General features: G+C 39.3%; 1 protein-coding gene across 7 annotated transcripts in view; it reads left to right on the top strand.

Moving 5' to 3' along the window:
• The window catches only part of Palm2akap2 (PALM2 and AKAP2 fusion), a 461,803-nt gene that overhangs the window by 263,498 nt on the left and 182,110 nt on the right, over window positions 1–16,195 (top strand). For 5 of the 7 annotated variants that reach the window (XM_063261006.1, XM_063260999.1, XM_063260993.1 and 2 more), the window contains one exon: window positions 2,111–2,806. The exons of the other annotated variants lie outside the window; for them this stretch is intronic. In XM_063261006.1, the coding sequence (XP_063117076.1) occupies window positions 2,111–2,806 (696 nt within the window). The remainder of the gene's footprint in view (window positions 1–2,110; window positions 2,807–16,195) is intronic. 7 annotated transcript variants of the gene reach the window in all.

Below are 16,195 nucleotides of genomic sequence, written 5' to 3'. Positions count from 1 at the left end.
GGTTGTGGCTAAGGGAGGAGTGACAGAGCATACAGCTGAAAAGACAGTCTGGATCTGCTTTCCCAGGTAAGCAGTCTGGTAGATACACAGAAAGGAGCAGGGGACTCTGACAGTGGTGAACGGCCCAGGGCACAGGGGAGAAGGCTGAAAAGCAGCAGGCATGGGAAGCCTCCGAGCAGTGTCTATTGTGGCCAGAGTCTAGGACAAGGGACAAGAGGGACTGGGAGACACAGCTGGAAAGGAAGGTTGCAGGCAGATTCTGAAGGGTAATACGTGTCAAGCTACAGGCCACGGAGTTGGGTGTTTACCCCAAGAACCAACAGGAAATGTGGGTCTGTGACTGTGGGAGACTGGAACACAGGCCGGCAGGGGTCAGAACAGTGTCTATAAATGGCCAGCTGGGAAATGTTTTTCACTTTGTGGACCCTATATGGTCTCTGTTACATATTCTTAATATTTTTTCCTTTTTCCTTTCCCTTCCCTGTCTTCTTCTTTACCTTTCTCTTCTTTCTTTCTTTTTTTAAACACTTAAAATTCCCATTCTTTCTCCTTTGGCCATGCAGAATCCAGCCTCATACTTACTGCCTTTAGCTCTCTGGCCATATTTGCAGTCACCAAGACCAGAGTGGAAAGAGAGAAGGGCCAAGTAAAACCCAGAACAAAGGTTTTGTGTTGAGTAGAAGCCTGGGCCAGCGCGGTGGGGGTAGAGATGGTTATGAAGAGAAAGGTAAAGCCATCTGAAGCAGAATTAGTTCCTCTCAGGGCTTGTTTGGGTGTGAGAAATTAGAAAGAAGAGGTAAATTCAGGCAGGATCCTGAGGCTTCTGGCTTGGAATACCAGATAACGGTGTGGGCGTTGTCCAGCAGCAGGGCTCTGGAAGGGTTTTGGCAGAAGTGTGATGACTTTTGACATTGCTTAATCTGAGGTGTGAAGTGGTCCTGTGGGTCTGGTATCCTGTTTATTCCTGTCCCAAATGGGCACACCACAAGGAGCCTGTGAAAGGACAGACTTGTAAGTGTGAAGTGTCTGAGGAATCCACAGAACAGGAAAGAGCCAGTCCTTAGGAACACCAGACCAGCAGCAGAATTGGGGGTGAATTGGAGAGAATGAGACTAGAGGACTCAGTCTCCAGTAGGAAGGAAGCTGTCCTGCAATCTAGGGAAGAAAGGAGGCTCTCATCCTGGATAGTGACTGTGGAACAGAAAGAAGACAACAGAGGGGAAAGATACTACGGGACAGAATCACAAGACTTGGCCTTGTGCAGATAAAAGAAAGCAGCTCTAGCACTGTGCTCAGGTCCCACTCTCGCAGAAGCTGCTACTTTGTCTTTTTTTTTTTAAATACTGGAGATGGAACCCAGGGCCTTCACACTGAGCTACATTCAACCCTGCCCCTTTTTAAAACAGACTAAATTGTCCAGGTAATACTCGTAACTTGCAATCCTCCTACTTCAGCTCCCAGCCTCTGTACACCACTGTGTCTGGTTTTCAGCCTTGTTCTTTTTCTAGTTCTTTCTTTAGAAATCTCACCCCGAGAGCATATAAGAATGGTTTCATCATTTTCACTTTTTCCAAATAATCAGTTGTATAAGTATAGTAGGGGATGATCTTGTCTTACCTGCAGACACTGTGACATATTCTCCATTAATAGTACAACAAAACAGAAAAGTAGGACACTTGATGAAAGAATTGGGAAAAAAATTTTCAGACTTTGGAAATGAGACATAACTACGTGCTTTAAAATTAAAATTGTTCCTAGACATAAGTCTAGGAACCCTCAATCAGGGTAAATTTGCATGCTGCCTACTTTCCTGTAGTTCTTCCCATCTAGGTCCGAAATCCACTATGGCCTAATTTGATCAGGTTTCTCTTACAAGTATGAGTGCCATTGAGATATAGGGATGTGTCATCTGTCTCCTCAGTGCATTAAGCTTGCTGTTAAATACATCTATAACCGTCTTTGTTCACAACGTGCACCTCATTCTAACACTCAGGATACTTGTAGTTAGAATAGAAAGGGCACAAAACCTTTTTTTGTCTGTTTGGCAATTAACCAATCACTGGCTTTTTTTGTTGTAACATGCACTTCCTTTCTCTTGTTTTCATTCAAGCTGTGTACGCCATGGAAATTAATGTGGAGAAAGACAAACAAACAGGAGAGACCAAGATTCTCTCTGCATCTACCATTGGCCCAGAGGGGGTCCATCAGAGAGGAGTCAAAGTCTTTGATGACGGTACCAAAGTAGTGTATGAGGTGCACTCAGGAGGCACCATAGTAGAAAACGGAGTGCACAGATTAAGTGCAAAGGATGTCGAAGAGCTTATTCAGAAGGCCGGACAATCAAGCTTAAGAGAAGGGCCTGTATCAGAAAGAACTGTGGTTGCAGATGGGAGCCTCGGCCACCCTAAGGATCACATGCTCTGCAAAGAAGCCAAGTTAGAAATGGTCCATAAGTCTAGGAAAGATCACGCTTCTGGGAACCCAGGGCAGCAGACGCAGGCCCCCAGCACAGAAGAGCCAGAGGCAAACTTGGATCAACCAGTCACTATGATTTTTATGGGCTACCAAAATATCGAGGATGAAGAGGAGACTAAAAAGGTGCTAGGCTATGATGAAACCATCAAGGCTGAATTGGTCCTCATTGATGAAGACGATGAGAAGTCATTAAGAGAGAAGACAGTGACAGATGTGTCCACCATTGATGGGAATGCAGCCGAGCTTGTGTCTGGGAGGCCACTCTCAGACACCACAGAACCTTCATCCCCAGAAGGGAAGGAAGAGAGCCTGGCCACCGAGCCAGCCCCAGGTACCCAAAAGAAAAAGCGCTGTCAATGCTGTGTTGTCATGTGACCACTTCTTTCCTCCCTTTTCTTCTGGGCAGCCTCTACTCTCCAGCACCTCTGTAGACCTCACTCTCCACTAACTGCAATACTGTGAACTGGAAGCAAACACCTGCCTTGCCTTGCAGTTGGATTGCTTTGATCTCTCTTAATTTTTTTTTCTTCTTTTCCTCACCTGAGAAACAACGTGCATGTGTGTGCTTCATTTTTTCCAAGAACTTGCTTTTCCTCTAAACTTTTCCTTGTGTCTTCAAGAGAGAATCAGTTCCTTACTGCTCCATTGGAATGGACTCTTCACATCAACCAGTTCTCTAGTAGCCTTAATTTACTTGACTGGAATTGAACCATTGGCACCGGGGGTTTTATTTTGTAGTGTGCTCTGGTAATGCAGACACACACACACACACACACACACACACACACACACACACACTGCCATGTCCCTGACTTCCCACTTGCCTCCTTGCTGTGGATCTATGTTTTTATATCTTGTGTGGCAAAATGCTGTGGGCTCTAGCCAATCGATTGCTAGTGTAGCCAAAAGTGGACCTTACTTAATCTGTCCATTCTAGGGAGATGCTTTTTGCTGCCTTACAGAAGCTTCCAGATTACAGTATTGTGCATATATGGCTTTCCTTCTGTAATGAAGTTGGTGTGAATGCAAAGAACCTAGTGCTTGTCACGGCTGAAGGGTAGGGAGGCAGCATCTCACCTGCTCATCAGCAATTCTCTCTCTTTCTATGGCTTAACTGATGAACTCTTTATACAAGAAGCACCATTTTAGATTTTCTGAGGACATGAGACAACTAATGTTGCAAACATCAATAGTGATCTCCAAGCTTAGAGAGGCCCATCCATGAGCCCTGCTTCTATTCTCTCAAAAAGTGTAAATTTTTATATTGCTTTCTTTTTCATCGATATTTTCTGATCATGTTCATCTATTTTCAATGAGGTGATCATTTTGAGAAGTATCTCTGCAGTGACCATATTTCTAAAACAGTCTCTCCGACCTGCAGTGGTTGCTCTGATGCTCCCGCTGTATCCAGCATGGTGCTGTATGTATTAACTGTCCATCTCACGTGCCCAGTTGATGACAGTCTTGCATTTGTACTCCTTTATTTCTGTCCTCATGACAAAGTGTGTTTTATTTCTCCACCCTTCAAAAAGATTTGAACATGTAAAGGCTGAAAGATGAACAAAGATTCATCTTCTCAGTGTCAAGTACTAAAGACAGATTGAGTGGAATACGAGCGAGCTTCTTGGAGCTTTAGTTCTTAAACTGCTGGAGATTCTGGAACATCAAGGAATATTTTTTATCTAGAACATAAGAAACAATCCTTGAAATAAATATTTAGTACTGCCCCAAAGTGGATAACCACATGTACAGTAAAACCAAAGGGAAGAAATTTTTAAAAAGAATATTGTAGTAATGAAATAAAAGTAATTATGTTATCTGATTTTAATAAGAGATGACTTCACATTATTGGCCCAGTGCCTGAGGGCATAGTTGCAGGTCATTCCCAAAATTATCTACATGTCCTTAGAACATAGTTTCAAATTCATAATATAAGACACTACCACATTTAACTAAAGCAGAAAGTACCTTGGAAAAAAACTAGGATTTTATTAATGATTACATTATAGAACCAACTAACTTTGTCCTATGCAGCTTGCTCAGTGATAAATCTATTATTATTTTTAACTTCTTGGCTTGAAATTATATACTTATTTCAGTTTGAGAGGGCAAATGACATTTTTATTTCTTAAAGTTTTTCTGAAATAATTGTATTTTAAGGAGCACAAAAGGGATCATTTTATCTCTGCTATAGGTAATCAAAACAAATGAAAGGTTAGAGCAGGGAAAAATAATGGCTGTGAGTTCTGCTTTCCAGAATGATTTCCTCCAAGCTTCAACTTGGATGACTGGGAGAATTGTCTGTAATTCTCAGGTTCACCCAAGTAACTGTAATAGGATAAACTGCTCTATTATCTAAAACCCTGGTTTCAATGCCTGTAAATCTCACAAGTCTCTATTTCATTTTCTTCAATAAGTGATTATTTAACAATCACTTAAATGGGACATAAAATGATGTGTCGATAGACATTTACACAGAAGGAGAAAATAATTTCAGTGTTTTAGACAATCTATTATTATTTTAAGAATTTATTTAGGAAAGAAGCAATCTAACATGTACCATGGTTTATCTTTGCTACTCACTTGGGGATTTTAACGTTCAGAATATTTTTAAATGCCTGGTTAGTGAGTGGAATGGCTCAGCTTGGAATCCTCAGGCTTGCCATGTTGATAAACTGAATCATTTTTCAGGGAGGACTGTTCCCTGAACGACCTGCCCTCCCTAAGTAAACTAGTTACCCATGAAGAAAGTGATTGGCACCTCTCCCTTCTCCTACAATTTAACATACCATTGATAATTCCCCCTCATTCATCACTTACTATTATGTGGAATAGTGACTAGCAAATAATATGAGATAGGATGCACTTTATACTTTTGTTATTAAAGCTTATTACCTAATAGTTTTTGAAGAAAGTAATTTGAGTATGGCATATATATATATATATATATATATATATATGCATATTTTCTCTTATTTTCCTGTCTTAATGGAGGATATGGGCTCCAATACTTTCATGGGGCTTGTAATCCCACCTACAGCTGAAAATTCCACCCTTGATTATGAAGCTGTACATAGAGTGGTGACCATGACAATTCTGCCTTTCCTAAAGCTATTGACAGTTTCTCTCTAAAAATCATAGTATGTGTGGGGCCACGCCCTTCAAGAGTGCAGGGTATTTGATTACATAACGAAACTAATTTGAAAATCAGTAAAGAAGCTACAAAACCATGATCTTTTTTGAGCTAATATTTAGTTGGGGTTTCCTTTAAAATATTATTATCAGTTTTCTTTTAAATACAGAGTTGAGAGTAGTGGTACATGCCTATAATCCCAGCTCACAGCTTGGGAAGCTGAGGCAAGAGGATCACCTGGAATTCAGGGCCAGCCTGGGCTACACAGAGAGTTTAGGGACAGTCTGAACTACGTAGTGAGACCCTGTATCATAAAACCAAAAAATAAATAAAGAGAAGAAAAATATGGAGAAGGGAATATTTTAAAAAATTTTATAAACAGATTTTCAGTAGCACTTAATTAAAAATCCTTTAATAGTTAAAATGATAAAGCTTAGTTGTATGTATCCTGAAAATCTTGATAGCTTGTATATCCATGAATTTTTTTGTTGTATTTCTTTTTCTTTTAGTCTTCAGTAAGGCAAGGCTTAGGATATTTTTTTTTCCTTGTACTATTTTTACACATAATAATATTATTTCCTTTATATAACCAAAAATGACGGCCTCTGAAAGCAATTTCTAAATGTTCAATAATGCTGCCTACCACTGGAGATAGAGGAAAAGGCGTAGAGAAATTCCTGTAGACAAAATCAAAGTATGATTTTCTTAAGACTCTAGTGCATTCTTAAAATTATTCAGACTTTCGGGAAACTCCAATTCTATAGTTAATTCTATTTGACTACTTTCTGAAATGTTAATACACATGTATTTGCTTCAGAATTCCACCTTTTCCAGCTTATTTTGTGGTGTTTTTCGTACATGCAAGTAGAATATTTCATTTTGGTCAGGATTTAATTTTTATAAAAAAGGGAAAACTGATACCTATCAACAGAATTTCCTTGAGATATGATGTCATCTCTGAGACAAAACGTTGGACACAAATGGGAGAACAGCTTATTTCCCTTCACTGCCTATAGAATCCTACTGCAAGGGACCACAGAATACCCTTGGAAATTGTCAGTCACTGTACTTAACACCAATGAGCCGAGGGGTATCCAAAAGGAGGGAAGGAAACATGTTACAAGAGTTACAGATCGAACTGTTATATCAGCCCTTCCTTTTTAAAAAGCATAGCCCTGTCCATTTAAAATAAGACAAACAGGCAGAACACACACTGAAGGCATGTTTTTTGTTATTGTTCTTATATAACATCTAGAAGGTCAGTCATCTCTGTTTACCACTGGGCCCACTGGAGAGTTTAACTCCGGAAGGGCCCTTCCCTGGTGGATGCACTGCCATCTCCTGTGACGTTAGTTTACAACACAAACCATTCCAAAGTGAGCAATCACATGTATTTTTGCAATGTGCATATTTGTAATCGAAACCACAAATTCTCAGTATATTTAAGACAAGTTTCAGAAATTATAAATATGCAATCTTTTAAAAGCTCCTCATTTTTAATGGAAGGTCTACTCAGCTCCATTGATGAGGCTGGAACCAGAAAATGTCCTTTGTCCTGTTTGGTCCTATTTGGTCAGGGAAACACCACAGGAACTTGGAGCTGCCAGTGTATAACAAGCAACAGCTCCAAAGAATGCGCAAGATGAGATCTTTGATTCCTGCTATAGTTCCCCTTCATTATGTAGCTTTCTTCTGACTTATCAGGAAAACCTTTTGCATTTTCTAAGGAAAAAGAAAAATTGCTAATTAAGAGCACAGTGCAGTTAGGTATCTGGGTCTCTGTAGCTTCAGCAAATTTCTTGAAGCAATTTCCATTTTAGCAAAAACAAAACAAATATTGTTTGAATGTAAAAGACGTACAATAAGAATTTCAAAAGGAAATTTCCGTGGGGATCCTTAGACCATCTCCCCCAACTTAATTTTTATATATCTAAAGTAGGCCTCTGCTTCCCCTCTGAGCTCCAGTCTAACATGAGAAGGGCAGGGCTGTTGCACAGAAAGGTTGCTGTCAGTGTCAGAATACACTATATAAGTTTGGGGACCACAGATTTTCTGCATCAGATCTGGAGAGCCTTAACTTTTGTAAAAAATAATAATGATAATAATAATTTTCCAGCGTGTTGTCTTTTACTAAGCAGGAAAACAGAATGTTTCCTGAAATCAATGACTTTTTTATATTTTGTGACTATTTTCTAAGTTTCTACAGGTTGAGGTGTAAATGGTCATATCCCCACATTGCCTTTTAGTGGTCACTGGGGGCTAGTTTGTTTTTTTTAATTCACTACATTTTAGCAAAAAAAAATCCCATAAATCATACAATTCTTCCTAGACTTCAGGCAGTCCTTATGTGAAAGAACAGAATTACAGAAAAAAAGAAGTACAGGGTGGCTTTCTTTTTTATTTTCCTATGGTTAATGTACTGTATAGCATATATGTTTACAGACTGTATCTGCCTTGTGATGTCAACAAAATGAATGACAAAAAGAGTTCTGATGTGCCATTTGATAGTTTGCCTTAGTATCACTGTTTATGTTCTTTGGTGTCCTGTTTTAAAAAATGCAGGTTGTATTCCAAAGCTGTATTAACACAACATTCTCCCCCAACTCCAACACAGCCTTCTGCAGAGCTGTGAACTTCATCCCTGGAGCCTCAGGCAGAACCTTGCAGGGGCAGCCCGGAGGGGCGAAAGTGGGCATAGCTTGGGTTTTACCTCTGCCCTTTTACCACCCACACATGTTCCTGTGTCCCTATCTGAGCCTAGAGAATCACATCCTAACATTCCTGGGGCAGATCGTGTGGAGTGCATGGCCTCCTGCACTCCTGAACTCCTGGGTTATTTCCTCATAATCTTTCCCACTGCTCATAAGAAATGAACTTGTGAACCCCTGCTCTGGGTCTGGGAGCACAGTTGAAAGCACAGTTGGCTTGGGTTATAAAAGCAGGACTGAGGGACTCAAATGGAGCCATCCCTGAGGGTTTATGTCTATTCATTGTAGTCTAGATGAGTAGCACGATATGGTTGGAAGTAAGGAGTGGCTATAGAAATGGAATATTTTACATTTGTGTATTTTTTTAAGGAATAATATTTTTATAATGAAATCTATATGCGTTATGGAGCTTGAGTTTGAAAATACCCTTGACTGACTGAGTTATTCTCCATTCCATTAAGATTACTTTCTGGTGAGTTCTATAGCATTAGCTCATATCTTGGAGGCATGAGCAAAGGTCTTGCAACCTGACCTTGCACTGCTATTGGATCAAATCCAATGTTTCCAAACAGACTTAGGCTGTAAGGTTGAGTTTTCTATCCCTGCCATTAGATACATGGTGTCATATGACTTGATCGCTCTTGGGGCTGTAGTTTAAATAATGTGTGATGATCTTTTGAAAGGAGATGGGTCTTTTATATGTAAAATAAGCCTAGTAATGATCAAAGTCCAGCTCTTTTACATGTTTAAAGACTGATTGCTACATTAATGGTTAAGGAACCCTCAACTATGGTACATTGGAGTCATAGATGTGAACTGATGAATCAGGAGCAGTTGGCCATCCACAGCCCACATGTAAATGTATAAACCAGTAATATAAAGCTTCCCAGGCTTTAATTCACCTTATACATATCACCAGGGCTACATCATACTTTCAGACTTAAGTAGAGATAGGAAAGAATTGCCTTTATAGATCATTAAATGATATTCTAAATTCCAGAGTTCTTGAATTTTTCCCCAATTTGCTGCTAAATTTCTGAATTCTCTTCGTGATCGCACTGAGTTCCATGAAGATTTAATGATACCTGTTCCTGTACACAGGGGGTCAAACTTCAAAGTCTTTCCACATATTTTCCCAGCAGCATTTGTTTCTTCCCTAAGAGACCAAGTTCATTTCCCCAGGAAGGCAAAAATCATAAACATTCTTTCCATTTCAAGAAAAATAATGAATGTGGTTCCTATGCAAATAATTTTAATTCCTCCATCACCAGAATCCCTCTAGCAACTCCATTTCAAACTCCTCTTGAACATTGCTGTCTATCATTGCAAAAATGAAAGAAATACAGTAAATCCTCGACTTACAATGAAGTTATGTTTGTAAATTGGATTCACACCTAAGTCCAAAGAAATTTGTGTTATACACTTCTAACCAAATATATGCAACATAAAACATTTAAAAATGAGATCCTTTCCTACCTGTGAAAGTTCACAACTCAAATGTTCATATGCTGAGGACTTACTGTATACAATTGCTTGAAGATGCTAAGAGAGAGCCAATTTATTCTTAATTCTAAGGAAACCTCCTGACCTCCAGATGAGGTAGGCAGGGAGCTGTCCAATTGCTTGATTTTGCAATGACAGCTCCTTAATACACCAGGCATAGCCTGGTCTGAATTGTTCTGCGTGTAGCTCCAATTTCTAGTTCTGTAATATCCTATTCTGGCAAGTGGGATGAGTCCTATCCTTTACAGGGTTCTGGGACAGTCTTTCCTCCTGAATTAGGGGTTGAAATCTCACAGGAGTTCCAGGAAATGTTGTGTCTGATGCAGCTTTTCAGTGAATGTAGGTTGTTGATGGAATGTTCAGCTTTAGCGGCTCACTCAGGGTGAGTGGCATCTCTGTAAATATACACATCTGTGGTTGGTTGGTGGGGGAGGGGGTGGGAGCCTGTTGTGCTTACTCTGAATTAGACTTGCTGGGCTAGCTGCTGTACCTTGTAACCTGAAGTGTACTTTGACTGTTCTGTTTCCTTCAGATGAAAAACAAAACAAAAACCGACTTCAGAAAAAACACTGCCAGCGACAACTGATGCTGTACTTGTAGCTTCTCTCTGTTCCTCTGTACAGTATTAATAGACAATAAACTGCCCTTTCACTGCATCTACCTCTGTGTGTCTGTGCCCTAATTCTTTTCCCTTCTCACTTGTTACCAGCGCATTTTGGGCTTGGCGGGGTTGCGCACATCTTCAACACTCACTAAAACCCAAGATGAACCCATTGGCTCCCGAACTGGAGCATGCTTCAGAATTACCTGCTGCTGCCTGTAACAGTGGAAGCTCAGTCTCACCTCTGGATTCAGATTCCTGGGTGGATCCCAGTAATCTGCATGTTCAAGCATGTTTCGAGTGGTTCTGATACGTGTGGCACCTGACCCCTGATTGGGAATCCTTGTAGTTTGCCTCTTCTACACTAATCTAATCTCCCATATTTCCTCTCTTCAAATCCCTTCTGCACATCTCTCTCTACACCTGTCATACTTTCCTTTTTCTTTGCAAGTCCTAGAAACAGCCAAGGCAGTGATCCTGTGAAACTAACTTGGGCTGCCCCTTAATTTAAGTAATGGGATTGGTCCACCGCAGTCTTCTAGCTGGGGGCTCCCAGAGACACATGGAGACTTTGCTTTTCTTGTTCACCACTGTATCCTCTTTACACAGAACAGGGTCAACCATTTTTTTTTTTTTTTTTTGTAATTGGCCAGATAGTACATGTTTTTGGCTTTGTGGGCCAAGTGATGTCTGTCACAGCTACTTAGGTATATGGAAAAGCAGGCCTGCATGATACATAGATAAGAAAATGCAACTAATTTCTAATAAATATTATTTACAAAACAGATGGTAGGTCTGATTTGGCCTGTGTGCTTGTAGTTTGCCAATGCCTGGCCTATGACAGGGCCTGGCACATAGTAGATACTTAATCAAAATTTTAAAAGTTATGACATGAAAGAATGAACAAAGAACAAGTATGATATCACCTGCAGGACTCTCACAGAAAATTTTGTCCTTGGAGGGCAGAATAGATTAAATCAGTTGGGGAGTTATCATCACTGGGGTTTCATGGCAGATTGTTTTTATGTCTTTGTACTTGAAAGATAACTTTAAGGATGAAAACATGAATGGACTCTTGTAGAGTGTTCAAACTGCCAGGTTGAATTTAGCAAGAGTTTCATCCATTATAAAGTAAAGGACATCATACCCTTGTCAGAAGTACTGGGGATGTCATAATTGAGTTGTCCCTGGGTGCCTAAGCCTTTGGCCAAAGAGTTTGTAGAGTTATATTTTGTCCACTTCGTTCTACACTGTAGGTGGGTCCAGGCTTTTTTGATGTGATTCTCATCATTTGAAATACTCTTTGATGTTGTACCTGTGAGCCAGAGCGACCTTAGGGAATTACACAACCCACAGCGCTAGGGCAGGGCAAGAGGGACAAATCTAGGAGCATATGAGAAGCTAGATACCTCTGTCTCTGTACAATTAAAGAAAATTATATTCATGTAAAGCACTGGGTGAGATGGAAATGGATAGCCAATGTGAGTTTACTTGTGATAATAAAGTGACTATGATCCTCCCAAAGTTCTCACCTTCCCCAGATGTAAAGATGATAAGGCCTTTCAGGTGAGGTTCAGAACTAATATGAAAAGGAAAGCACTTTACCCTCGTTCAGGTTTGTGATTGCTTTAGTAGGACCTTAAGCCATATAAATTGCTATCTTGCAAGTCAGTAACGTTGAATATTGATAGTTCATATAATTCAACCTAATTGATTAATTCAACCTAAATGATTCTGGGGATCATTTTTTACCATGGAGAGCAAAAGCCTATATGATGAACTCTAAATATAGCAGGAGAAATTTAGGTGAGAAAATTGGAACTCTGCAAGAGAACATAGTTCATTTCTACATGAGAGACCTGGGTATCTTCCTGAGGAGAATAGAGACTTCCTTTAATTCATTAATGCTGAAAGGTTGGCATTATCTTTATTCTACTTTTTCACATAGAAAATTGAGATACAGAGATATTGAATACCTTGTCCAATGTAGCAAGGCTGAAAATTGTTGTGGGGACCCAGGGGCGGAGTTTTATACTCAGATATCTATTTTCTACCGCACAGAAGGTTCTATGTTGTGAATGTGGTGTGGGATGCCCCCAAGATTGGATACAGAAACGTTTGAGAAATGGAACTGTTGATGCAAAGAAAGACAGAATGGCACCAGTTCTTTCTTGTTCTGCACCTTGTGTGTGTGTGTGTGTTAGAGAAAAAAAGAAAAACAGAAAAAGGGGTAGAAATAATACAGAATTTCAAAAACAGTAAGAAATCACTAGTTGATAAATTACATATTGTTATTTTAGAAGTAGTTGTTCAAGTTACAAAATCAAAGCATAAAAAGTGGACAATCCAACAATGACAGAACAAATCGTTCTGTTTGATGAACTAACAAAACTTTAGTAGTATGGTTATCTATCTTGCACACTTAAACATACATATAGCTGTATCCTTTAGAGCACTTTCTTTCTCTTCCATTATTATAATATCTAGTATGCATTTTGGATCTTATTACTCTTTCAGTTTTTTGTTATTTTTATACTAGAGAGAATACGATATTTACAAATGTGAGCCTGATTTATTTCACTTAGGAGAATAGCCTCAAATTGCCTCCATTTACCTATAAAAGCCTTAAGGTCATCCTACCTGAGTAATATTCCACTGTATAAAAATACCACATCTTTTTCATCCATTCTGTGGTTGATGGGCATTTGGGTTGTTCAAGCTAATGCTTGATAGTAACACCCCTTCTCAGCACTGGGTGATATCTGAAGCATTTCCTTACCAAAAGAGAAACAGTGGGATGCCACCTGTTCTCTTTTCTGTTCGTTAAAGAGTTCTCTTGTTCTGCTTGTCAAGTTTTCCTTCCCTGATAATATGAAGAGCGAACAGAATTGCCCAGACTCTGTGAAGTCTTGGAGTGGCAAGACATTCTCTGCCAAAGCAAAGGTGGGGCTGGTTGTAGATGATGATGATGATCTTATTGTTATTACTTTACCCACATCGCAGTGTCTAAGAACAGTGTGCCGGTGCTGTGTGTGTGCCTCTCGGTCTAGACTGTGCCATCCACCTTCAGCCACTGATAGATCACATTGGCTCCCCAACGGCTTTCCCTAAGTTATAGCTTTTCCTGCTTTTTGCAAATAGGGCTAAGTCTTTTGTGCTATTGTCAACACAAAAGAGCAAAGATTTTCTGTTTAGAAATAAATGTTACAAAAATCTCTAAGAGGTCATTTAGGGAAGAAGCCACAAAACAGCAACTTCAGCACCCACTGAATCTGCCTATAGTTATGTTAATTTTCCTGTGACTATTTAAAAGTCATTTTTAATTCATTGTCAATAATAAATAAGGGAACTCTTATTTTAAAAGCATGGGTTTCCAACTTCTCTTTATTGTGTGAAGTCTCTAGCAATAATAGGCTTGTTTTCCTACCTGGCAATTCCTGGAGCTGATGACGGCTGGCACTTTTAGAGGAACTGCATTCTCCTATCCATCACCATTTGGTTATCTCATTCCTGGCTTCCTGTGTTTATATCACTTGATCACTGCCTGGCTCTTGTTGACATTTGAGTATGACCCTTAATTTACTATCATCTGCTCGTTTTATCGCTGGTTGAATGACTCTTAGAAGAGATTTACTCAGAGCAAGGTAATAACAAGACCACAATTGGAGGTAAAGTCCCTAGAACTCTGGGAGGATGAACCCTTGCACTATGTTTGGGTTCAAATCCATGACAGGCAATTTTAATTTCAAAAAGGCTACCAGCAGAAATTTAATGATAAAACCAGATGTCTTTGCCACAGGACTCACATGAGTTGTATAATGATATGTTAGCATAAGGCTGGTGAGCTCACATAGAACCCAAGTGAAAACAAATTTATTTCCTGTAACAGTTTACACCTTGTAGGTAACTCCTCCCTATATTTCTTAGGTTAAACAAACAATACAAAGTTTTAAGAAACTTTGTAATATCGTGTGTTCATGATAAAAAGTTTCAGTCCTGAAAAATAAATGAAAGTTTTGTTGTCAATAGCTGAGCAGTTCTAAGGACTGCTTTTCCTCCTTAGTCAAAATAATAAAGACCCAGCTCTTTAAATTTAAATGTGAACCTTTTCTGCCCTCCTGGTGTTACTCCTTCACTTATCCCTGAGGGCTTGTGTTCACAAGCTAGTAATATTCTCTAATGTTCACTTCCTTGTCTTTTTAAAACTATAATTAGCACCTAAGTTTGGCTATTCATAGAACTGGCAATTAAAAGAATTCAAACAGGGATCTTTTCTTCTAAACCTCATCATCAAAAAACAATGTGATCAGAATATACTTATAGGCATGCTATCTCATCCACACATTACAGACTATATACCACTATTGTAACTTGTCCTACTAACCTGGTTTGAAACTCAGTTTCATTGTTATGTTTATCTTTTTTCTTTAAAATTAAAAAAATGTTATCTAGGGCTTCTTTTTCTTTTTTGAATTTTAATCAAAGATAGTCAAATTTAAGGGATAGGTATATTTTTCAACCATTTTTCAAGTCATCAAACATTGAAAATACAAGCCAAAGGCTACTCTGTCTTAGTTACTTTTCTCTCTTTGCTGAGGCAAAATATCTGACACCCAAAATTAGAGGGGGAAGAATGTACATAGCTCACAGTTTGCAGAGATCTCAGTCCATAATCGGCTGGCTCCAGCTGGCATGGTAGACAAGCATCACAGAGGAAAAACAGCTCATGGTAGGCAGAAGATAACAAAGCAAGCAGTAGATGACCACAGCTCTTACAGTCCCTTATATCTTATTCAGGTTACTTAGGGAGAGTAGCACCCACAACCTTAGTCCTAGTGCCCTTGAGCCTAGCGTTGCACCGTGAATTAATCCTAGTGTCACACAGCTGAGATATAGCCACCTCTGAAAAAGCCCCACCTGCGATCATGTGAGGCTTTGGGGGAACATCTAGATTCTATCCATAACAATGTCAGAATTCTTGGGGCAGTCAAAAGACAACTAGAAGGTGAAATGAATTCGATAGCCAGTATGAATTATCCATCCCATCAGAATCTGCTGGCTCCAATCCTGTTTTGTAAACAGCTTGTTACCGACCAGCATATGGGAATAGGCTTTGCTTTCTCTAAAACACTCAGAGACTCAACATCTCTTAATTTAGTTTTCTCCAACACTCTGGACTTTGAGGTATCATTTTAATTATTTTTACCATTCCAAACTGCATACCATTATTTAACATTTTAACTCACTTTTGTGACATAAAAAGCAACTTTAAAACTGCCTTAAAACTGGGCATGGTGGCACATACCTATCCCAGCTGATCAGGAGGATTGCTACAACGTTGAGGCCACCCTGGGCTACAGAGTGAGTTCAAGGCTATCTTGGCTTACATAGCAAAACCCTGTCTCAAAACACGAAACAAACATGTAAATAAACCAAAAATCATTACTTTAAATAGCTATCACATACTATATAATGTTCAAACTAAGTCGAAAGTCAAACCAGGGATATAGTTCAGTGGCACAGTGGCACAGTGCCTTCCTGGCAAGTGTAAGGTTGTGAGTTTGATTCCCAGCACAAGATAAAAAATAAAATAAATTGAAACTCAAAATAGATGTAAATCAGTATTATTAGTTTTCAGCTGCATATATCTCATCAGTAACATGTATAGTTACCTGGAACCATCTCTGTCCTGTTAAAAGGAGAAAATAAGTTAGAGAAGAGTCAAAAAATAGTCTTTTTCTGTTAATAAAGCCAGATGAAAGAGAATCAAAATGG

Source organism: Cavia porcellus, unplaced genomic scaffold (assembly GCF_034190915.1).
Source record: "Cavia porcellus strain 051 isolate PalLab524CR breed Dunkin Hartley unplaced genomic scaffold, mCavPor4.1 scaffold_1, whole genome shotgun sequence".
NCBI lineage: Eukaryota > Metazoa > Chordata > Mammalia > Rodentia > Caviidae > Cavia > Cavia porcellus.
The sequence above is the reverse complement of the archived record's forward strand: the minus strand, read 5'-3'. Positions and strand labels throughout refer to the sequence as shown.